This window comes from Ranitomeya variabilis, chromosome 2 (assembly GCF_051348905.1).
Source record: "Ranitomeya variabilis isolate aRanVar5 chromosome 2, aRanVar5.hap1, whole genome shotgun sequence".
In the NCBI taxonomy this organism is placed as follows: domain Eukaryota; kingdom Metazoa; phylum Chordata; class Amphibia; order Anura; family Dendrobatidae; genus Ranitomeya; species Ranitomeya variabilis.
This window is the reverse complement of record NC_135233.1, coordinates 291,055,797-291,081,565: the sequence shown is the minus strand read 5'-3', so window position 1 is coordinate 291,081,565 and position 25,769 is coordinate 291,055,797. Positions and strand designations below refer to the sequence as shown.

At 45.5% G+C, this 25,769-nt stretch overlaps 1 protein-coding gene across 1 annotated transcript in view; it reads right to left on the bottom strand.

The window, feature by feature from the left end:
• Positions 1-327: 327 nt before the first annotated feature.
• LOC143809355 (protein kinase C epsilon type-like) overlaps positions 328-25,769 on the bottom strand; it is a 57,056-nt gene continuing 31,614 nt past the window's right edge. Inside the window, exons 2-4 of the mRNA XM_077292443.1 lie at positions 1,535-1,785; positions 1,278-1,340; positions 328-1,110 (exon numbers count right to left, since the gene is read on the bottom strand). Coding sequence (XP_077148558.1) covers positions 972-1,110; positions 1,278-1,340; positions 1,535-1,785 — 453 coding nt within the window. The 3' untranslated portion in view covers positions 328-971. The remainder of the gene's footprint in view (positions 1,111-1,277; positions 1,341-1,534; positions 1,786-25,769) is intronic.

Below are 25,769 nucleotides of genomic sequence, written 5' to 3'. Positions count from 1 at the left end.
AACTCACCAGATGGAAACTTAGCACAGGCCGCTCCTGGGGTAGAAGATCTTCGTGCTGGAGGGATGTTAGATGCCAGCCCAGGAGGTCAAGCGTCTGGGGCAGCAATGGCAGTGGTCCGGCATGAAGATGGTATAGAGAGAGATGATGTTGAAGGGCAGCCGAGGTGACGTACAGCAGCAGAGACGTGAGGCACGGGTCAGGAGGCATGAAGTTCTGGGCAGTTGGCACGGGCTCATCCTGCAAGACATAAGAGGAACACAGGAAATCTATCTACCGGATCTTATGTTATATTAGGGGAATGGTCTTTATAATGAACTATTCTGCTATATAACATCAGATACAATGTACTGACATAATAGGTGTCCTGTGTGTACATCGGTCACTCACCAGATGGTCGTGAATTCTTTCACAGTCCAGATCTTTTCATCCACCTAAGAAAAATAGAAACATAAAGTCACTGTCAGAAAAAGTGAAAAAAGGTAAGATCGATGATGATGATTACCACAATGAGAGAACAGCACCTGATGAGTGTTATCCCCAGAGGAGGAGATACTTACCGGGTCCAGCTTGGTGACACGTACGTAAATCCAGCCACGGGGTGAAGGACTGTGTGCTCCGGCCACTGCAGATGGTGGTTCTCCAGAACTGGCCTGAATGGTGTAAATGGTGGCTCTACTCTCCTTTCCTCCAGATCCTCCCAGCCGATGGTGGTAAAGAATGGATGCTCTCTGATGTTCCCGCTCACACCCAGGCGTGTCTGAGGGTCTTTGCGCAGCAGCTTCTTGATGAGATGTTTCACGTCAGCATCAAGCCAAGTTGGAAATTTTGGCTTCTCGCTGATGATGGATTTGAAAGCCATTTGCTTGATGGGGCCGTTGTAAAATGGATATCGCCCTGCTGCCATCCTGGACACCACAATTCCCAGGCTCCACCAGTCCACTGCTGTGCCATACCGTTTTCTACGATGCACCTAAGGGGCCATGTAATGGAAAGTGCCCGTCACTCCAGAGATGTTTTTGGAGGAGGAGACGCCATCTTGGGCAAGCCCAAGGTCGATGATACGGATGTGGCCATCTGCATCCAACATGATGTTATCCGGCTTTATGTCACTGCAATGAAAGAAGAAAACAAAATAAGAAATCTGTCTAGTGATACAAGAGATGGAAAATGGGTCACTACAAAATACGGCAGAATAGGCGGCAGGACACCAGGGAAGCCGGGGGCCATATCTACAGCTTGTAAAGGGGACAGAGAGAAGGAGGAAAGTTCTGCTTACCGGTGGACGATGTTGTGTCCGTGGAGGAACTGAAGGCCACTTACCATCTCTGCTGTGTAGAATCTGATGGAGAGAACAGAGTGCAGAATCAATGTCATGAAATCCTTCTCTGGCAATCCCCAAATACCATGGCACCCCACCTCCTGCTTCCAGCACCCTAAATATATGCCCTGCCAGTGCTCCCCTAGCTGCACCCCGACCTCAGGTTTTTTCCCTTTCTCTTAGTTCTCTTTTAGGTACATTCTCTGCTTTCTCACCTCACATTGCCGATGTTTAGGCAGCCGCACATCTTGATCAAATCCTCCACGCTGCCACCGGACAGGTACTCCATGATGAAATATGCCCTGTGCTGAGACTGGTGTGCGGCATAGAGCTGGCACAGGAATGGGCAGTGTCTGGCCGCCAGGAGTATCCGCCGCTCTCTCAAGATGGTGTCCTCGTTGTCCCTTTTGGTGATCATTTTGACGGCCACGCTGATGTTACTGCCGGGGACAGATGCCAGGACCACCTGAAAAACACAAATGGAGAATACTTAGAAGGTGTCTGCAGGGGTGGAAGGATCTGGATTTTATAGTCCACAAGGCGCATGAAAAAACTGAGTGATCGCTCAGTCTGCTAGTGACCAGGACCATATAGAGGAGCAGATCTGTTATGATCCCTAGAGGCTGAGGATCACAAATAGACCAGCAAGTGATTAAACAAAGGACGAGCTCTAGGGAGATGGTAACTGGACTGATCGCAAATCTGAACCTATCCAACACAACTAGAGGTAGCCGGTGAACGTGCCTAAATAATTCCTAGACGTCTCGAGCCAGCCTGAGGAACTAGCTACCCCTAAAGAGAAAGAAGGACCTCGCTTGCCTCCAGAGAAATAATCCCCAAAGATATAGAAGCCCCCAACAAATATTAACGGTGAAGTAAGAAGAAGGCACATACATAGGGATGAAATCAGATTCAGCAAAAGAGGCCCACTAGTACTAGAAAGCAGAAAATAGAGCAGGGGTCTATGCGATCAATAAAAAACCCTTACAAAATATCCATCCTGAGATTTCAAGAACCCACACATCAACTAACGGTGTGTGGGGAGAAACTCAGCCCACTAGAGCAACCAGCAAGCGAGGGAATTACATTTTAGCAAGCTGGAACAGAAAACAAGATAAACACTGCTGATCAAAAAATGAGCAAACAAAACTTAGCTTGTCCTGGATGGACTGGGAGCAAGGTAGTCAGAAGGAATCTGAGTAGCACTGATTACATCGACAGCCGGCAACAAGTGAAAGTAAAACAGAGCTATATAGGAACCTCCCAGAGGATAACGAACCAGCTGATAGCCAGAGACCAGCAGGATAACAGACAAAGCCACCAGGGGGAGCCCAAAGCAAAAGTCACACCATACCACCAGTGACCACAAGAGGGAGCCTGAACACAGAGTTCACAACAGTACCCCCCCCTTGAGGAGGGGTCACCGAACCCTCATGAAAACCACCAGGGCGATCAGGATGAGCCACATGGAAGGTACGAACCAAATCGGCTGCATGAACATCAGAGGCGACAACTCAAGAATTATCCTCCTGACCATAGCCCTTCCATTTAACCAAATACTGGAGCCTCCGTCTAGAAATACGAGAATCCAAGATCTTCTCCACCACGTATTCCAATTCTCCCTCAACCAGCACCGGGGCAGGAGGCTCAACCGGAGGAACCACAGGCACCACATACCTCCGCAACAACGAGCGATGGAACACATTATGAATAGCAAATGATGCTGGGAGGTCCAGACGAAATGACACAGGGCCAAGGACTTCCAGAATCTTATAAGGACCGATAAACCGAGGCTTGAACTTAGGAGAGGAGACCTTCATAGGAACGAAGCGAGAAGACAACCACACCAAGTCCCCAACGCGAAGTCGGGAACCCACACAGCGACGGCGGTTGGCAAAGAGCTGAGCCTTCTCCTGAGACAGCTTCAAATTTTCCACCACATGATTCCAAATCTGATACAACCTATCAACCACAACATCCACTCCAGGACAGTCAGAAGGCTCCACCTGACCCGAGGAAAAACGAGGATGAAACCCCGAATTACAAAAGAAAGGAGAAACCAAAGTAGCAGAACTAGCCCGATTGTTAAGGGCAAACTCAGCCAACGGCAAAAAAGTGACCCAGTCGTCCTGATCAGCAGAAACAAAACATCTTAAATAAGTCTCCAAGGTCTGATTAGTTCGCTCGGTTTGGCCATTCGTCTGAGGATGAAAGGCCGACGAAAAAGACAAATCAATGCCCAATTTAGCACAAAAGGTCCGCCAAAATCTAGACACAAACTGGGATCCTCTGTCAGAAACAATGTTCTCAGGAATCCCGTGCAAACGAACCACATTTTGAAAAAACAGTGGAACCAACTCGGAGGAGGAAGGCAACTGTCATGATTCCCAATGGCAGGGACTTAGGCAAAAAACGGACAAGCTCTAGGAAGGATGGTATCTTAGGTAACCGCGATACTGAACCTAACACGCAACTAAAAATAGCCAGGGGGTGTGCCTACGTTGTCTCTAGACACCTCGCGCCAGCTGGAGAACTAACTACCCCTAATAGAGGAATACACAGACCTGACTTGCCTCCAGGGAAACCCCAAAGGTTATAGTAGCCCCCCACATATAATAACGGTTAGGTAAGAGGAAAACACAAACGCAGTATGAATATAGATTCAGCAAAGCGAGGCCCTCTGACTAGATAGCGGAATATACCAAAGAGGACTTCGCGGTCACCTCAAAACCCTGAACCACCATCCTGGAATTACCTTAACTCCGTTGTCAACTCATGACAACGGAGTAGCAATTCCAGATCACTAGAGCTTCCAGCCGCACGAGATATGAAAATGCATGCTGGACAAAACAAACACAAAAGCCAAAGATTCAACTTAGCTGACTTGCAGACTTGGAGCAGGAAGCAAGCAACAAGGTGCTCTGATAACATTGATTGCCGGCACTGCAATGACTGGGAAGCCAGACTAAATAGGAGACTCCCAATTTCCTAATGGAAACAGGTGCACTGGAAAAAACAAGACACCAGTCAACCAGTACCACCAGTAACCACCAGAGGGAGCCCAAAAACAGAATTCACAACAGTACCCCCCCCTTAAGGAGGGGGCACCGAACCCTCATGAGAACCACCAGGGCGATCTGGATGCGCCCTATGAAAGGCGCGAACCAAATCCGAAGCATGAACATCAGAGGCAGTCACCCAAGAATTATCCTCCTGACCGTATCCCTTCCATTTAACCAAATACTGAAGTCTCCGTCTGGAAATGCGAGAGTCCAAAATCTTCTCCACAACATACTCCAATTCACCCTCCACCAGCACAGGAGCAGGAGGCTCAACAGAAGGAACAACCGGTACCTCCGCAACAACGACCGATGGAAGACATTATGAATGGTGAAAGATGCTGGTAGATCCAAACGAAAAGATACAGGATTAAGAATCTCCAAAATCCTATAAGGATCTATAAACCGAGGCTTAAACTTAGGAGAGGAGACCTTCATAGGGACAAAACGAGAAGACAACCACACCAAGTCCCCAACACGGAGATGATGACCCACACGACGATGACGATTAGCAAACTGCTGAGTCTTCTCCTGAGACAGCTTCAAATTGTCCACCACATGACTCCAAATCTGGTGCAGTCTATCCACCACAGTGTCCACTCCAGGACAATCCGAAGATTCCACCTGGCCAGATGAAAAACGAGGGTGAAACCCTGAATTGCAAAAGAAAGGAGAAACCAGAGTGGCAGAACTGGCCCGATTATTGAGGGCAAACTCTGCCAACGGCAAAAAGGCGACCCAATCATCCTGATCAGCAGACACAAAACACCTCAAATAAGTCTCCAAGGTCTGATTAGTTCGCTCCGTCTGGCCATTAGTCTGGGGATGGAACGCAAACGAAAAAGACAAATCAATGCCCATCCTGGCACAGAACGCTCGCCAGAACCTGGACACAAATTGAGATCCCCTGTCAGAAACGATGTTTTCCGGGATACCATGTAAACGAACCACATTCTGAAAAAACAAAGGAACCAACTCCGATGAAGAAGGCAATTTGGGCAAGGGTACCAAATGAACCATCTTAGAAAAACGGTCACACACCACCCAAATGACAGACATTTTCTGAGAAACTGGGAGATCCGAGATAAAGTCCATAGAGATGTGTGTCCACGGCCTCTTCGGAATAGGCAAGGACAACAACAATCCACTAGCCCGAGAACAGCAAGGCTTGGCCCGAGCACAAACATCACAAGACTGCACAAAGGTACGCACATCCCGAGACAAGGAAGGCCACCAGAAGGATCTGGCCACCAAATCTCTGGTACCAAAAATTCCAGGGTGGCCTGCCAACACAGAAGAATGAACCTCTGAGATGACTCTACTGGTCCACTCATCTGGAACGAACAATCTCCCAGGCGGACAACGATCAGGCCTATCAGTCTGAAACTCCTGCAAAGCACGCCGCAAGTCTGGGGAGACAGCAGACAAAATCACTCCATCCTTAAGGATACCCGTAGGCTCAGAATCACCAGAGGAGTCAGGCTCAAAACTCCTAGAAAGAGCATCTGCCTTCACATTTTTCGAGCCCGGCAAGTATGAAACCACAAAATTAAACCGGGAGAAAAACAAAGACCAGCGCGCCTGTCTAGGATTCAGACGCCTGGCAGACTCAAGGTAAATCAGATTCTTGTGATCAGTCAAGACCACCACCTGATGTCTAGCACCCTCAAGCCAATGACGCCACTCCTCAAATGCCCACTTCATAGCCAAGAGCTCCCGATTACCGACATCATAATTTCGCTCGGCGGGCGAAAGTTTTCGAGAGAAGAATGCACATGGTCTCATCACTGAGCAATCGGGACCTTTCTGCGACAAAACCGCCCCTGCTCCAATCTCGGAAGCATCAACCTCAACCTGAAAAGGGAGCGAAACATCAGGCTGACGCAACACAGGGGCAGAAGAAAGGCGGCGCTTAAGCTCCCGAAGGCCTCCACAACCGCAGAGGACCAATTGGCAACATCAGCACCCTTCTTAGTCAAATCAGTCAGAGGTCTAACCACACTTGAAAACCCAGTTATAAATCGACGATAGAAATTAGCAAAGCCCAAGAACTTCTGAAGACTCTTCAGGGAAGTAGGCTGCGTCCAATCACAAATAGCCCGAACCTTGACAGGATCCATCTCAACAGAAGAAGGGGAAAAAATATACCCCAAAAAGGAGATCTTCTGAACCCCAAAAATGCACTTTGAACCCTTTACAAACAAAGAATTGGACCGCAAAACCTGAAAAACCTTCCTAACCTGTTGAACATGCGACTCCCAGTCATCCGAAAAAATCAAAATATCATCCAAATACACAATCATAAATTTATCCAGGTATTTACGGAAAATATCGTGCATAAAGGACTGAAAGACTGAAGGAGCATTAGAAAGACCAAAAGGCATTACCAAATACTCAAAATGGCCCTCGGGCGTATTAAATGCAGTTTTCCACTCATCTCCCTGCTTAATCCGCACCAAATTATACGCACCCCGAAGATCAACCTTAGAGAACCACTTTGCCCCTTTAATACGAGCAAATAAATCAGTCAATAGTGGCAAAGGATACTGATATTTGACTGTAATCTTATTCAACAAGCGATAATCAATACAGGGCCTCAGGGAGCCATCTTTTTTACCCACGAAAAAAAAACCTGCTCCTAAAGGGGATGAGGATGGATGGATATGTCCCTTTTCCAAGGACTCCTTAATATACTCTCGCATAGCAGCATGCTCAGGCACAGACAGATTGAACAAACGACCCTTGGGAAACTTGCTGCCAGGAATCAATTCTATAGCGCAATCACAATCCCGGTGAGGGGGAAGAGAACCAAGTTTAGGCTCCTCAAAAACATCACAAAAATCAGACAAAAATGCCGGAATTTCAGAGGGAGTAGATGAAGCAATGGAAACCAAAGGTACTTCCCCATGAGCCCCCCAACATCCCCAGCTTAACACAGACATTGTTTTCCAGTCGAGGACTGGATTATGAGTTTGCAACCATGGCAATCCAAGCACTAAGACATCATGCAAGTTATGCAACACAAGGAAGCGAATCACCTCCCGATGGTCAGGAGTCATACACATAGTCACTTGTGTCCAGAATTGTGGTTTATTCCTAGCCAAAGGTGTGGAGTCGATACCCTTCAGAGGGATAGGAACTTCCAAAGGCTCTAGGCTAAACCCACAACGTCTGGCAAAGGACCAATCCATAAGACTCAAGGAAGCGCCAGAATCCACATAGGCATCCACAGTGATAGATGACAATGAACAAATCAAAGTTACAGACAAAATAAACTTAGATTGTAAGGTGCCAATTGAAAAAGACTTATCAACCTTTTTTGTGCATTTAGAGCATGCTGATATAACATGAGCAGAATCACCACTTTAGAAGCACAACCCATTTTTGCGCCTATAATTCTGCCGTTCACCTCTGGACAGAATTCTATCACATTGCATAATTTCTGGTGCCTGCTCAGAAGACACCGCCAAATGGTGCACAGGTTTGCGCTCCCGTAAACGCCGATCAATCTGAATAGCCATAGTCATGGATTCATTCAGACCTGTGGGCGTAGGAAACCCCACCATGACATCTTTAACGGCGTCAGAGAGACCTTCTCTGAAATTCGCCGCCAGGGCGCACTCATTCCACTGAGTAAGCACAGACCATTTTCGAAATTTTTGACAATATATTTCAGCTTCATCATGCCCTTGAGAGAGGGCTATTAAGGCCTTTTCAGCCTGAATCTCCAAATTAGGTTCCTCATAGAGCAACCCCAGTGCCAGAAAAAACGCATCCACACTGAGCAGCGCAGGATCCCCTGGTGCCAATGCAAATGCCCAATTCTGGGGGTCACCCCGCAACAAGGAAATAACAATTTTAACCTGCTGAGCGGAATCTCCAGCGGAGCGAGATCTCAGAGAAAGATACAATTTACAATTGTGCTTAAAATTCAAAAAACGAGATCTATCTCCAGAAAAGAACTCAGGTATAGGGATCTTGGGTTCAGACACAGGAGCATGCATAACATAGTCTTGGATATTTTGAACCTTAGAAGCGAGAGCATTTAGGTTTGAAGCTAAACTCTGGATATCCATTTTTCAACAGCAGAGATCTGAGCCATTCAGGGGTTAAGAGGAGAGAAAAAAAAACAAAACAGCAGACTGCAATTATGGCTAGGAGAACTTCTGAGCAAAAAAAAAAAAGTGTCAGAAACTTCTTTTTACTCTCTTTCTTCAGCCAATACTCTTAATACATTAGGCCGGCAATACTGTCATGATTCCCAATGGCAGGGACTTAGGCAAAAAACGGACAAGCTCTAGGAAGGATGCGATACTGAACTGTTGTGAAATTGGATTTTGGGCTCCCCCGGTGGCCACTGGTGGAATTGAACTGGTGTGCATCATCCCCTCTGTTCACCTGTTTCCATCAGGATGTGGGAGTCGCTATTTAACCTTGCTCCTCTGTCACTTCCATGCCGGTCAACATTGTAATCAGAAGCCTTTCTGTGCATGTTCCTGCTGCTAGACAACTCCCAGCTAAGTTGGACTTTAGTCCTCGTTTGTTTTTGCATTTTGTTCCAGTTCACAGCTGTAGTTTCGTTTCTGTGTCTGGAAAGCTCTTGTGATCTGAAATTGCCACTCTGATGTTATGAGTTAATACTAGAGTCTTAAAGTAATTTCAGGATGGTATTTTGATAGGGTTTTCAGCTGACCATGAAAGTGCCCTTTCTGTCTTCCTGCTATCTAGTAAGCGGACCTCAATTTTGCTAAACCTATTTTCATACTACGTTTGTCATTTCATCTAAAATCACCGCCAATATATGTGGGGGCCTCTGTCTGCCTATCGGGGAAATTTCTCTAGAGGTGAGCCAGGACTATATTTTCCTCTGCCAGGATTAGTTAGTCCTCCGGCCGGCGCTGGGCGTCTAGGGATAAAAAACGTAGGCAACGCTACCCGGCTACTGTTAGTTGTGCGGCAGGTTTAGTTCATGGTCAGTTTAGTTTCCATCCTTCCAAGAGCTAGTACTTATGTTTGCTGGGCTATGTTCTCTTGCCATTGAGAACCATAACAGTTTGACCGGCCCAAAAAGGGTTAAATTAATTGACAGAGAAAGGAGAGAAAAGAGAAGTCTGCTGAAGATTTTTTTTTTTTTCCCCCTTCCCTTCAGTTCTGAGTGTGCTTGTAATTGAATCTCTTGCAAGTCTGCCTATATTGCAGCCTTTCTCTCTCTCTCTCTCCTTCTAATCCTGGAATGGCTCTGTGTTCACCTGTTTAAAATGGATATTCAGAGTTTAGCTGCAGGTTTGAATAATCTCACCACGAAAGTTCAAAATTTACAAGATTTTGTTGTTCATGTTCCTATATCTGAACCTAGAATTCCTTTGCCTGAATTTTTCTCGGGGAATAGATCTTGCTTTCAAAATTTCAAAAATAATTGCAAGTTGTTTTTGTCCCTGAAATCTCGCTCTGCTGGAGATCCTGCTCAGCAGGTCAGGATTGTGATTTCCTTGCTCCGGGGCGACCCTCAGGATTGGGCTTTTGCATTGGCTCCAGGGGATCCTGCGTTGCTCAATGTGGATGCGTTTTTTCTGGCCTTGGGGTTGCTTTATGAGGAACCTCAGTTAGAGCTTCAGGCGGAAAAGGCCTTGATGTCCCTATCTCAGGGGCAAGACGAAGCTGAAATATACTGCCAGAAATTCCGTAAATGGGCTGTGCTTACTCAGTGGAATGAGTGCGCCCTGGCGGCGAATTTCAGAGAGGGTCTCTCTGATGCCATTAAGGATGTTATGGTGGGGTTCCCTGTGCCTGCGGGTCTGAATGAGTCCATGACAATGGCTATCCAGATCGATAGGCGTCTGCGGGAGCGCAAACCTGTGCACCATTTGGCGGTGTCTACTGAGAAGACGCCAGAGAATATGCAATGTGATAGAATTCTGTCCAGAAGTGAACGGCAGAATTTAAGACGAAAAAATGGGTTGTGCTTCTATTGCGGTGATTCAACTCATGTTATATCAGCATGCTCTAAGCGTACTAAGAAGCTTGATAGGTCTGTTTCAATTGGCGCTTTGCAGTCTAAGTTTATTCTATCTGTAACCCTGATTTGTTCTTTATCATCTATTACCGCGGATGCCTATGTCGACTCTGGCGCCGCTTTGAGTCTTATGGATTGGTCCTTTGCCAAACGCTGTGGGTATGATTTGGAGCCTCTTGAAACTCCTATACCCCTGAAGGGGATTGACTCCACCCCATTGGCTAGTAATAAACCACAATACTGGACACAAGTAACTATGCGGATAAATCCGGATCATCAGGAGATTATTCGCTTTCTTGTGCTGTATAACCTACATGATGTGTTGGTGCTTGGATTGCCATGGCTGCAATCTCATAACCCAGTCCTTGACTGGAAAGCTATGTCTGTGTTAAGCTGGGGTTGTAAGGGGACGCATGGGGACGTACCTGTGGTTTCCATTTCATCATCTATTCCCTCTGAGATTCCTGAATTCTTGACTGAATATCGTGACGTTTTTGAAGAACCTAAGCTTGGTTCATTACCTCCGCACCGGGAGTGCGATTGTGCCATAGATTTGATTCCGGGTAGTAAATACCCTAAGGGTCGTTTATTTAATCTGTCTGTGCCTGAACATGCTGCTATGCGAGAATATATAAAGGAGTCCTTGGAAAAGGGACATATTCGTCCTTCGTCATCTCCCTTAGGAGCCGTTTTTTTCTTTGTGGCTAAGAAAGATGGCTCTTTGAGACCGTGTATTGATTATCGGCTTTTGAATAAAATCACGGTTAAATATCAATATCCGTTGCCACTGCTGACTGATTTGTTTGCTCGCATAGAGGGGGCCAAGTGGTTCTCTAAGATAGATCTCTGTGGGGCGTATAATTTGGTGCGAATTAAGCAGGGGGATGAGTGGAAGACCGCATTTAATACGCCCGAGGGCCACTTTGAGTATTTGGTGATGCCTTTTGGTCTTTCAAATGCCCCTTCAGTCTTTCAGTCCTTTATGCATGACATTTTCCGTGATTATTTGGATAAATTTTTGATTGTGTATCTGGATGATATTTTGATTTTTTCGGATGACTGGGACTCTCATGTCCAGCAGGTCAGGAGGGTTTTTCAGGTTTTGCGGTCTAATTCCTTGTGTGTGAAGGGTTCTAAGTGCGTTTTTGGGGTTCAAAAGATTTCCTTTTTGGGATATATTTTTTCCCCCTCTTCCATCGAGATGGATCCTGTCAAGGTTCAGGCTATTTGTGATTGGACGCAACCCTCTTCTCTTAAGAGTCTTCAGAAATTTTTGGGCTTTGCTAACTTTTATCGTCGATTTATTGCTGGTTTTTCTGATGTTGTTAAACCATTGACTGATCTGACTAAGAAGGGTGCTGATGTTGCTGATTGGTCCCCTGCTGCTGTGGAGGCCTTTCGGGAGCTTAAGCGCCGCTTTTCTTCCGCCCCTGTGTTGCGTCAGCCTGATGTTGCTCTTCCTTTTCAGGTTGAGGTCGACGCTTCTGAAATCGGAGCTGGGGCAGTTTTGTCGCAGAGAAGTTCCGATTGTTCCGTGATGAGACCTTGTGCCTTTTTCTCGCGTAAATTTTCGCCCGCCGAGCGGAATTATGATGTTGGGAATCGGGAGCTTTTGGCCATGAAGTGGGCTTTTGAGGAGTGGCGTCATTGGCTTGAGGGGGCTAGACATCAGGTGGTGGTATTGACTGACCACAAAAATCTAATTTATTTTGAGTCCGCCAGACGCCTGAATCCTAGACAGGCGCGCTGGTCGTTGTTTTTCTCTCGGTTTAATTTTGTGGTGTCCTACCTGCCGGGTTCTAAGAATGTTAAGGCGGATGCCCTTTCTAGGAGTTTTGAGCCTGACTCCCCTGGTAACTCTGAACCTACAGGTATCCTTAAGGATGGAGTGATATTGTCTGCCGTTTCTCCAGACCTGCGGCGGGCCTTGCAGGAGTTTCAGGCGGATAGACCTGATCGTTGCCCACCTGGTAGACTGTTTGTTCCTGATGATTGGACCAGTAAAGTCATTTCTGAGGTTCATTCTTCTGCGTTGACAGGTCATCCTGGAATCTTTGGTACCAGGGATTTGGTGGCAAGGTCCTTCTGGTGGCCTTCCCTGTCTCGAGATGTGCGAGGCTTTGTGCAGTCTTGTGACGTTTGTGCTCGGGCCAAGCCTTGTTGTTCTCGGGCTAGTGGATTGTTGTTGCCCTTGCCTATCCCGAAGAGGCCCTGGACGCACATCTCGATGGATTTTATTTCGGATCTTCCTGTTTCTCAGAAGATGTCTGTCATCTGGGTGGTGTGTGACCGTTTCTCTAAGATGGTCCATTTGGTTCCCCTGCCTAAGTTGCCTTCTTCTTCCGAGTTGGTTCCTCTGTTTTTTCAAAATGTGGTCCGTTTGCATGGTATTCCGGAGAATATCGTTTCTGACAGAGGAACCCAATTCGTGTCTAGATTTTGGCGAGCATTCTGTGCTAGGATGGGCATAGATTTGTCTTTCTCATCTGCTTTCCATCCTCAGACTAATGGCCAGACCGAGCGGATGAATCAGACCTTGGAGACATATTTGAGGTGTTTTGTGTCTGCAGATCAGGATGATTGGGTTGCTTTTTTGCCTTTAGCGGAGTTTGCCCTCAATAATCGGGCCAGCTCTGCCACCTTGGTGTCTCCTTTTTTCTGTAATTCGGGGTTTCATCCTCGATTTTCTTCTGGTCAGGTGGAATCTTCGGATTATCCTGGAGTGGATGCTGTGGTGGAGAGGTTGCATCAGATTTGGGGGCAGGTAGTGGACAATTTGAAGTTGTCCCAGGAGAAGACTCAGCTTTTTGCCAACCGCCGGCGTCAGGTTGGTCCTCGGCTTTGTGTTGGGGACTTGGTGTGGTTGTCTTCTCGTTTTGTCCCTATGAGGGTTTCTTCTCCTAAGTTTAAGCCTCGGTTCATCGGCCCGTACAAGATATTGGAGATTCTTAACCCTGTGTCCTTCCGTTTGGACCTCCCTGCATCTTTTTCTATTCATAATGTTTTTCATCGGTCATTGTTGCGCAGGTATGAGGTACCGGTTGTGCCTTCCGTTGAGCCTCCTGCTCCGGTGTTGGTTGAGGGCGAGTTGGAGTACGTTGTGGAAAAAATCTTGGACTCCCGTGTTTCCAGACGGAAACTCCAGTATCTGGTCAAATGGAAGGGATATGGTCAGGAGGATAATTCTTGGGTGACTGCCTCTGATGTTCATGCCTCCGATCTGGTCCGTGCCTTTCATAGGGCTCATCCTGATCGCCCTGGTGGTTCTGGTGAGGGTTCGGTGCCCCCTCCTTGAGGGGGGGGTACTGTTGTGAAATTGGATTTTGGGCTCCCCCGGTGGCCACTGGTGGAATTGAACTGGTGTGCATCATCCCCTCTGTTCACCTGTTTCCATCAGGATGTGGGAGTCGCTATTTAACCTTGCTCCTCTGTCACTTCCATGCCGGTCAACATTGTAATCAGAAGCCTTTCTGTGCATGTTCCTGCTGCTAGACAACTCCCAGCTAAGTTGGACTTTAGTCCTCGTTTGTTTTTGCATTTTGTTCCAGTTCACAGCTGTAGTTTTGTTTCTGTGTCTGGAAAGCTCTTGTGATCTGAAATTGCCACTCTGATGTTATGAGTTAATACTAGAGTCTTAAAGTAATTTCAGGATGGTATTTTGATAGGGTTTTCAGCTGACCATGAAAGTGCCCTTTCTGTCTTCCTGCTATCTAGTAAGCGGACCTCAATTTTGCTAAACCTATTTTCATACTACGTTTGTCATTTCATCTAAAATCATCGCCAATATATGTGGGGGCCTCTGTCTGCCTATCGGGGAAATTTCTCTAGAGGTGAGCCAGGACTATATTTTCCTCTGCCAGGATTAGTTAGTCCTCCGGCCGGCGCTGGGCGTCTAGGGATAAAAAACGTAGGCAACGCTACCCGGCTACTGTTAGTTGTGCGGCAGGTTTAGTTCATGGTCAGTTTAGTTTCCATCCTTCCAAGAGCTAGTACTTATGTTTGATGGGCTATGTTCTCTTGCCATTGAGAACCATAACACTGAACCTAACACGCAACTAAAAATAGCCAGGGGGTGTGCCTACGTTGTCTCTAGACACCTCGCGCCAGCCGGAGAACTAACTACCCCTAATAGAGGAATACACAGACCTGACTTGCCTCCAGGGAAACCCCAAAGGTTATAGTAGCCCCCCACATATAATAACGGTTAGGTAAGAGGAAAACACAAACGCAGTATGAATATAGATTCAGCAAAGCGAGGCCCTCTGACTAGATAGCGGAATATACCAAAGAGGACTTCGCGGTCACCTCAAAACCCTGAACAGCCATCCTGGAATTACCTTAACTCCGTTGTCAACTCATGACAACGGAGTAGCAATTCCAGATCACTAGAGCTTCCAGCCGCACGAGATATGAAAATGCATGCTGGACAAAACAAACACAAAAGCCAAAGATTCAACTTAGCTGACTTGCAGACTTGGAGCAGGAAGCAAGCAACAAGGTGCTCTGATAACATTGATTGCCGGCACTGCAATGACTGGGAAGCCAGACTAAATAGGAGACTCCCAATTTCCTAATGGAAACAGGTGCACTGGAAAAAACAAGACACCAGTCAACCAGTACCACCAGTAACCGCCAGAGGGAGCCCAAAAACAGAATTCACAACAGGCAACTTAGGCAAGGGCACCAAATGGATCATCTTAGAAAAACGATCACACACCACCCAGATGACAGACATTCTCTGAGAGACAGGGAGATCTGAAATAAAATCCATGGAAATGTGCGTCCAAGGCCTCTTCGGGACAGGCAAAGGTAACAGCAAACCACTGGCTCGAGAACAGCAAGGCTTAGCCTGAGCACAAATTCCACAAGACTGCACAAAGGAACGCACATCCCGCGACAAGGAAGGCCACCAAAAAGACCTGGCCACCAAGTCTCTGGTACCAAATATTCCAGGATGGCCCGCCAACACCGAAGAATGAACCTCGGAGATGACTCTGTTGGTCCATCTATCCGGGACAAACAGTCTCTCCGGTGGACAGCGATCAGGTCTATCCGCCTGAAACTCTTGCAGCACACGTCGCAAATCTGGGGAGATGGCAGACAAAATCACCCCTTCTCTAAGAATACCAGCCGGCTCAGAATCTCCAGGAGAGTCAGGCACAAAACTCCTAGAAAGAGCATCAGCCTTCACATTCTTCGAACCAGGCAGGTATGAAACCACGAAATCAAAACGAGAGAAAAACAACGACCAACGAGCCTGTCTGGGATTCAGCCGCTTGGCCGACTCGAGATAAATCAAATTCTTGTGATCAGTCAAGACCACCACACGATGCTTAGCTCCCTCGAGCCAATGTCGCCACTCCTCAAATGCCCACTTCATAGCCAACAACTCCCGATTACCGACATCATAATTCCGCTCGGCAGGTGAAAACTTTCTTGAAAAGAAAGCACATGGCTTCATCACAGAGTCATCGGAGCTTCTCTGCGACAAAACAGCCCCCGCTCCAATCTCGGAAGCATCAACCTCCACCTGGAAGGGAAGTGAGACATCTGGCTGACATAAGACCGGAGCCGAAGAAAACCGGCGCTTCAGCTCCCGAAAGGCCTCCACAGCCGCAGAGGACCAATTAGTCACATCAGAACCTTTCTTGGTCAAATCCGTCAAAGGCTTAACAACGCCAGAAAAATTAGCTATGAAGCGACGGTAAAAATTAGCAAAACCCAAGAACTTCTGAAGACTCTTAACAGATGTAGGCTGCGTCCAGTCATGAATAGCCTGAACCTTGACTGGGTCCATCTCAATAGTAGAAGGAGAAAAAATGAAACCCAAAAAAGAAATCTTCTGGACTCCAAAAAGACATTTTGAGCCCTTCACAAATAAAGCATTGTCACGCAGGACCTGAAAGACCATCCTGACCTGCCTAACATGAGACTCCCAATCATCCGAAAAAACCAGAATATCATCCAGATACACAATCATAAACTTATCCAGATATTCACGGAAGATGTCGTGCATAAAGGACTGAAAGACTGAAGGAGCATTAGAAAGTCCAAAAGGCATCACCAGGTACTCAAAATGGCCTTCAGGCGTATTAAATGCAGTTTTCCATTCATCACCCTGTTTTATACGCACAAGGTTATACGCACCACGAAGATCTATCTTGGTGAACCAACTAGACCCCCTAATGCGAGCAAACAAATCAGTTAACAATGGCAAAGGATACTGAAATTTGACCGTGATTTTATTCAAAAGGCGATAATCAATACAAGGTCTCAGGGAACCATCCTTCTTAGCCACAAAAAAGAATCCCGCACCAAGAGGGGAAGAGGACGGGCGAATATGTCCCTTCTCCAATGACTCCTTTATATAACTCCGCATGGCAGCATGCTCCGGCACAGATAAATTGAAAAGTCGTCCCTTAGGAAACTTACTACCAGGAATCAAATTTATAGCACAATCACAGTCCCTATGAGGAGGTGAGAAGCTAGCACAGCAGCTAGACACACGGCAACAAGAAAAAAAAAAAAAATTTTTCAAGGCTTCTTTTCTCCTGCTTCTGCCATGCAATTAACACTTTGTGGGCCGGCTGTACTGTTATGATCCCTAGAGGCTGAGGATCACAAATAGACCAGCAAGTGATTAAACAAAGGACGAGCTCTAGGGAGATGGTAACTGGACTGATCGCAAATCTGAACCTATCCAACACAACTAGAGGTAGCCGGTGAATGTGCCTAAATAATTCCTAGACGTCTCGAGCCAGCCTGAGGAACTCGCTACCCCTAAAGAGAAAGAAGGACCTCGCTTGCCTCCAGAGAAATAATCCCCAAAGATATAGAAGCCCCCAACAAATATTAACGGTGAAGTAAGAAGAAGGCACATACATAGGGATGAAATCAGATTCAGCAAAAGAGGCCCACTAGTACTAGAAAGCAGAAAATAGAGCAGGGGTCTATGCGATCAATAAAAAACTTTTACAAAATATCCATCCTGAGATTTCAAGAACCCACACACCAACTAACGGTGTGTGGGGAGAAACTCAGCCCACTAGAGCAACCAGCAAGCGAGGGAATTACATTTTAGCAAGCTGGAACAGAAAACAAGATAAACACTGCTGATCAAAAAATGAGCAAACAAAACTTAGCTTGTCCTGGATGGACTGGGAGCAAGGTAGTCAGAAGGAATCTGAGTAGCACTGATTACATCGACAGCCGGCAGCAAGTGAAAGTAAAACAGAGCTATATAGGAACCTCCCAGAGGATAACGAACCAGCTGATAGCCAGAGACCAGCAGGATAACAGACAAAGCCACCAGGGGGAGCCCAAAGCAAAAGTCACACCATACCACCAGTGACCACAAGAGGGAGCTTGAACACAGAGTTCACAACACAGATCTATCTATCAGAACAATGCACTGCCTGCTCCATGGATGGGCTATGGAGAGGTCTTAATAAATATTCGTCATTTTAATATTTAGTTCATAAAACAATAATACACATGAAAATATTTAACTTTGTAATACATTTTATCAGCCAAATTGGCTTCTTTCTCCGCCAGGACTGATTTTTTATTTTCAAAATTCTATGTACCTGGGTAAACTCTGTATTTAGTGAAGACAGATTGTTACATTACTGAGGGGAGATGACAGTTGGTGCTGATAATATTCTATGCAGAAGGGAGGGGGAGGAGGAGGGAGGAGTTTTGCATTTAGCCCCTCCTCTCCACTACATAGAATATTATCAGCACCAACTGTCATCTCCTCTCAGTAATGTAACAATCTGTCTTCACTAAATACAGAGTTTACCCAGAAATTGAGAATATAGAATATGAAAAATCAGTCTTGGTGGAGAAAGAAGATTTATCTGATTAGAATTATTACAAAGCTGCTTATTTTCATGTTTGCTAGTGATTTATGAAATAAAAATTAAAATGACGATGACTTTTTAAAGGGTTTTCCTCTGTTACCATATGGAAATATTATAATAGATAGATAAATGTGGATAAAATCCGCGCTGCTGTGACAAATAATGGATCCAGATATAGTTATAAGGTGTTTGGGTGGTTTATTCAACGCGTTTCGAAGCTCATGGCTTCTTCTTCAGGAAGTTTCCACACAAAGATATCTTTGTTATCTGGATCCATTATTTGTCACAGCAGCGCGGATTTTATCCACATTTATCTATCTATTATAACGTCTCTAAGAGGTCGCAGCGCCGACCTGTGGATCTGCAGCAGCTGACAAACTACACGCCTTTACTGTGTACCACCAGGTGAGCAGTTCTCTCATAATTGATTAGAAGCAATCCTGAGGATAAGACCCTATTTGCGCTTTTTTTGTCTACTACTTTTCTATACCATATGGAAATAAACAGAGTAAGCATTAGTAGAGGCATTGGGTTGGCATTAGTATGGTCCAAATATCATTGATTATCTAGATTTAGTAAAAACACAGAGACAAATGTAAGTACAATATGGCAGCCTGATAGGAGAAAAAAATAATGTCCCCTGCCCTCTACAGCTGTGACCCCTGAGATGAACCCTCCAGTATAGAAGAATACCAGGTTATAGCAGCACTAGCCCTAACTATGGTGATGTCTTATACCTCATCTCACAGAAGGACACTACAATGAGCAATAACAAAGCAAGACATGGCTGATAACAGAGAACAATACATGGGGATATATGAAAAATCTCAGATTTCAAATAACAAATATGTAGGCCTTACTTTGCCAAAGGTGCCTCTACCTAGGACCTGGTGGATGTTGAAGCGGCTGATGTTAAGCCTAGCATAGGGGCCGGATGATCCAGGGTCTCCGCTGCATCCAGGTGTTGGCTCCTCCAATCCGCTGTTGTCTCGTCTCCTTTTCTTCTGTAATCCGGTCACGCTGTCCTCTTCCCTCTTCCTCTTCTCCTCGCGCCTCTTCTCCTCGCTCCTCTTCTCGCTCTCTTCTCCTCGTCCAGTAGTCGCCATTCTCCGTAATCTCTTCCCGCCTGTAGACCTCGGTCCAATCACTTCAGCCGACAGTTGAAAGTAAACGGCAGTTGGTCGTGTGCAGGTGACCAGAGTTCAGAGGTGACGGAACCCTCAGGTGGCTCCTGCCAGGCAGCGGCTCCTGGCCCTGCTCTGCCCTATACACTGTGATGTGGGCATCATGGGTGACAGTTTAGAGTCCAGAGGAATGGCAGAGAACTTCATGGCGACTTCCAGTGGTTTATTTATTAGATTATTAATCCCTCTATGTGTTTCATCATCGTTCCATTTTATAACTTACATTATTTTTGTATTGTAAAGTTAATATTTTTATTAGTTTTTCTATGTTTCTTATCACATTTTTCCTCGCTGTCCCATTTCCCTTTATCATTTCTCCCAAGAGTCTATTCCACCAAAGTGGTGCGCACCTATTACCCCAGTGCCACCCAGCCGGCTCTACTGCACCTCATGGACAGAATACACGGAGCTGTAAACTCTTCCTGAGCTTTTATATTCTCTGTATAACCAACACTTTCTACCAATTATTACCTCTTACCAGGAGTATGGTGATATTGGGGAAGTATATAATAAAGCCATCAGTGCTATATATAATACAGGTTGTACCGTTCCCAATAACCCATCACATGTGATTTACAGTAATCCCACCACAACCCATGGGAAGGACGGGTCACTGCTGCTCATCTCTGGGGTCACCGAAATCATCTTCTTCCTCTTTATAATATCGCTTTATTTACATGTAACACAAAGAAAACAATTAAACCCCCCATAAATGAAAATGACCCCGTTATTACGGCTTCTTTGTGCTATTGTGTCACAGTCACAGGCAGTGAATACACCGTACCATTTACTGCTGCAGTCAGAGATTAGTTATATACTGGCGGATTGTCACCGTTATTGTAATGCAGGTCCTGTCGCCCTAAATCTATAAACATTAATCCCCCAACATGTTTCGCCCGCTCTCAGGCATCATCAGGAGAATGGGGATTAAAGGAGTAAGATGTCACCGCTCACTCCCATATTATTTGTGGTGCAGACGACTTATGACGTCACATCCACACAGACATGTGAAGACATAGCACAATCAGCAGGTGTCCTAGTCTCATAAACAGGACAGGACACAATTATTGTCAACTATGAACACACCTGAGAGGGCTACCTTCAGGGGAATGTCATTAAATTAGACATATGACATCAGACACCATTTAATGGGTGATCTATCACGCCCGATGTCCAGGTGGGAAAATCTACATTGGTCTCCTTGCTAGAGAACTTCACGTATGTATCAAGGAACATGTAAGAGACATGGACAAATCTAGGACAGGATGATCTTGAACAATTTAAAACCCTACTAAGATATTTTCAACAATTCCATCATAGGGATTCAAGTCTTCTCAGAGTTCTTTTGGGACCGAGAAGTGATGATCTCAAGAAAACTCTTGCTTATGTTGAGAGCAAGTAGACTTTTAGATTGGGTACCGACCAGGCTTAATGAAAATCTGGGGTTTGGTTCATTTTTAGAAATATGGAGGCATCTTTTGGGAGGTGGGTTTGTGTTTTTTTTATTGATTTTAACTCATATTTGTTTGCTCTGCAGTATACAGCCATGAAGGCCGGATTTTAATCCACCTTTCTATATCCATGTATGTGATGATTTCTACTTTGTGAACATTTTTCATCCTATAAAGAGATGGAGAATTGGGGGAGGAAAGTCTTCCTACAAACAAGCTTGTTTTTCTCTGCTATTGTACTCCATGGATCTGTTGCAGAATATATGAACTCTAGAAATGGTCTCTGGCTAGACTGTGAATTCTTTATTATTTTTTTCTATGAGACATTATGGAGCCTTGATAGACTGTTGAACAGCCGGGATTGTGAACCTCTTTATGGACTTGATTTAATTATGATAGATGCTTGTGGACAATCAGGTTACGGATTTTATCATTTGATTTAATGAATTGATAATTGATATTATTAGCTTTCTACAAAATTATTTTCTCCATTATATGGCCATATGGTATGTTGACACATTTAGACCTATTTTTATCTGTGTTATTGGGGACCATACTTTTCACTTTATACTTTTCCCTATTGTTGCTCTGCCTTTTTCACATCTTTTAACCCTTTGTAACTTACCTCTGTTTACATCAATTTCACTTGTGCAATTTTGGCAGAGCCTTATGCTTTGCATACACTTATTTATATTATATATTTTTACCCCTTTTTATACTTTCTCTTATGATCCCCTAACTTTCCTGCTTTGGTAGTGATAATATGCTCAGATATTTAAGTGTTAATTTCTATTAATAAAATTGATTTTATGGTTGAACATATTCTTTGATTCCCCTGTTACTTTAATTACACCTATTGGGGTTTTTTTGTGTTCATAATGCTTTTTGAATTTGGACCTGTTATTTTTGATATTTATCTTGGGAAACTTCTTGTTGAACTACTGAAATATGTCATCAGTAAATGCACTCAATACTTTGTCGGGGCTCCTTTTGCATCAATTACTGCATCAATGCGTCGTGGCATGGAGGTGATCAGCCTGTGGCACTGCTGAGGTGTTATGGAAGCCCAGGTTGCTTTGATAGCAGCCTTCAGCTCATCTGCATTGTTGGGTCTGGTGTCTCATCTTCCTCTTTACAATACTCCATAGATTCTCTATGGGGTTAAGGTCAGGCGAGTTTGCTGACCAATCAAGCACAGTGATACTGTTGCTTATAAACCAGGTATATTGGTATTTTTGGCAGTGTGGACAGGTGCCAAGTCCTGCTGGAGAATGACATTTCCATCTCCAAAGTGCTCTAAAATGTCCTCATAGATGGATGCGCTGACTTTGGTCTTGATAAAACACAGTGGACCTACACCAGCAGATGACATGGCTCCCCAAACCATCACTGATTGTGAAAACTTCACACTAAACCTCCAGCAGCTTGGATTGTGGCCTCTCCACTCTTCCTCCAGATTCAGGGACCTTGATTTCCAAATGAAATGCAAAATTTACTTTGATCTGAAAACAACACCTTGGACCACTGACAACAGTCCAGTTCTTCTTCTCCTTGGCCCAGGTAAGAGGCTTCTGGCATTGTCTATTGTTCATGAGTGGCTTGACACAAGGAATGTGACACTTGTAGCCCATGTCCTGGATACGTCTGTGTGTGGCGGCTCTTGAAGCAATGACTCCAGCAGCAGTCCACTCCTTGTGAATCTCCCACAATTTTTTAAATGGCCTTTTCTGAACAATCCTTTCAATGCTGTGCACCTTTTTCTACCACACTTTTTCCTTCCACTCAACTTTCCATTATTATGCTTGGATTCAGCACTCTGTGAACATTAGCTTCTATGGCAATGACCTTTATTGGCTTACCCTCCTTGTGGAGTGTCAATGACTGCCTTCTGGACATCTTTCAAGTCAGCAGTCTTCCCCATGATTGTGGAGCTACTGAAACAGACTAAGGGTATGTGTCCACGTTCAGGATTGCATCAGGATTTGGTCAGGATTTTTCATCAGTATTTGTAAGCCAAAACCAGGAGTGGGTGATAAATGCAGAAGTGGTGCATATGTTTCTATTATACTTTTCCTCTAATTGTTCCACTCCTGGTTTTGGCTTACAAATACTGATGAAAAATCCTGACCAAATCCTGATGCAATCCTGAACGTGGACACATACCCTAAGGGACCTTTTTAAACGCCTTTGCAGGTGTTTTTTTTGTTAATTATTCTAATTTACTGAGATAATGACTTTTGGGTTTTCATTGGCTGTAAGCCATAATCATCAACATTAACAGAAATAAACACATGAAATACATCACTCTGTTTGTAATGACTCTACATAATATATGAGTTTAACTTTTTGTATTGAAGAACTGAAATAAATTAACTTTTTGATGTTGCACATCCCTGGAATCAGGGTTTCTAGCTCTTTATTATGCTGCTCTCACATTACAAAAAAAACTACTGAGAAATTCCCTTTACGGGTGCATGTCTTTAAATATGTGTAACTTGTTCTGTGTATAATATTTAATTTTTTTAGATTTTTACATAGAAAAGCATTTTTGGGGATTTTTTTCCCCATATTTTTGTAGATTGGTGACAGAGAGACAGAGGCATGGGCGGACATACCGCCTGTTCAACCTGTGCAACTGCACAGGGGCCCGGAGGCTCCAGGGGGCCCCTGCAGGCAGGGCCGGCGTTAGGGGCAGGCAGCTGCCTAGGTCCTCGCTCCCCCAGGGGCCCCCAGCTAGCGGCACATCACGCAGCTGCTATGGGGCCCCTGTGAGGCAGGGGGCCCGCCTGCCCCCAGCGCCAACTCCCCCGCCGCATTTAACTATACCGGCGTCTGCCGGTACAGTTCAAAGCAATGATGGAGGAGAGAGCATCAGCTGACGCTCCCTCTCTCATCATTCCCTGCTCTGCCTCTGACAGACACTGCTGCGCACTCACTGTGTGCCGGCAGGAGCAGGAACTGGAAGCGGCGCGGGCACGAGGAGAGGTGAGGAGTGTGCTGTGTTGTTTGTTGTTTTTTTTTAATCTATAACAGTGAGTACTGGACTGTGGGGCCATTCTGGGGGGGAGAGCTGCCCTGTATACTATGAGGCAGTGTGCTGTATACTATGAGGCTGCGCTGTATACCATGAGGCTGTGTGCTGTATACCATGAGGCTGTGTGCTGTATACCATGAGGCTGCGCTGTATACTATGAGGCTGTGTGCTGTATACCATGAGGCTGTGTGTTGTATACCATGAGGCTGCGCTGTATACTATGAGGCTGCACTGTATACTATGAGGCTGCGCTGTATACTATGAGGCTGCGCTATATACTATGCGGGCAGTTCTGTATACTATGAGGCTGCGCTGTATACTCTGAGGCTGTTCTGTATACTATGAGGCTGCGCTGTATCCTATGCGGGCAGTGCTGTATACTATGCGGGCTGTGTTGTATACTAAGGTGGGTACATTATACGTTATCTTTTATGGGGGAGGCTGTGTTATATACTATAGGGGGTGCATTATATTCTATGAGGAAGGCTGTTTTATATACTATGGGGGCTGCATTATATTCTATGGGGGCTACATTATATTCTATGGGGAGGTGGGCTGTATTATATTCTATGGGGGCTATATTAGATTTTATGAGGGAGGATTGCATCATACTCTTTGATGGGGCTACATTATATTCTATGGGGAGGTGGGCTGTATTATATTCTATGGGGGGCTGTATTATATTTATATACTATGAGGGGTGTTTGCATCATACTTTATGGGGGGGGCTACATTATACTATATGAGGGTGGCTGCATTATATTCCATGGGGGTTACATCATACTCTGTGGGGTGGCTGCATTATGCTCTATGGGGTGGCTGCATTATACTATATGTGGGCTGCATTATACTGTATCAAGGACTATGGGGAATACATTATACTATATGAAGAACTATGGGGTGCATTATACTGTGGGAAGTGAATTATAGGACTGAGGACTGAGGAGTGTATGATACTATATGGAGGATTATGCGGTGTGTATTTTACAATATGGAGGACTGTGGTGCACATTATAATATATTGAGGACTATGAGGTGTATTATACTAAACAGGTAAAATGCTGCCTATTCATCCATTGATTGGATTGGTTATGCCGGAACAGAAATCATTGTTCTCAGCAGCACATCGCCGTTGTAAACTGTAGGTGTGCTGCTGGTAACATGATACTGTATGGTGATCTGTTAGTGATCTATTAGTGATTGTTCTGTTCCCATCATTCTTTCTCAGACGGTGTAAAGAGGCTGGGAAACAAGCGTTGAACAACTTCAGTATTGTCGATCACATTCCTTTAGTGGCCTTAACTCAGCGCTTGTAAATACAACAGAAATGCTTCTGTGTGATGTGCAATATGTTAGGATTTGAGGCCCCATTTTAAACTTTGCCTAGGGCCCCACTTTGCCTTAACCCCTTCCCGACATGTGACGGAATAGTACGTCACATGTCGGGACCCCCGCTTTGATGTGCGCTCCGGCGGTGAGCGCACATCAAAGTCGCGACATGTCAGCTGTTTTTTACAGCTGACATGTGCGCGCAATAGCGGCGGGTGAAATCGCGATCACCCGCCGCTATTAACTAGTTAAATGCCGCTGTCAAGCGTAGACAGCGGCATTTAACTACCGCATCCGGCCGTGCGGCCGGATATGAGCGCATCGCCGACCCCCGTCACATGATCGGGGGTCGGCGATGCTCCTCCATTGTAACCATAGAGGTCCTTGAGACCTCTATGGTTACTGATCGCCGGTGGCTGTGAGCGCCACCCTGTGGTCGGCGCTCACAGCACACCGGCATTTCTGCTGTGTAGCAGCGATCTTATGATCGGTGCTGCATAGCAGAGCCGATCGCGTTG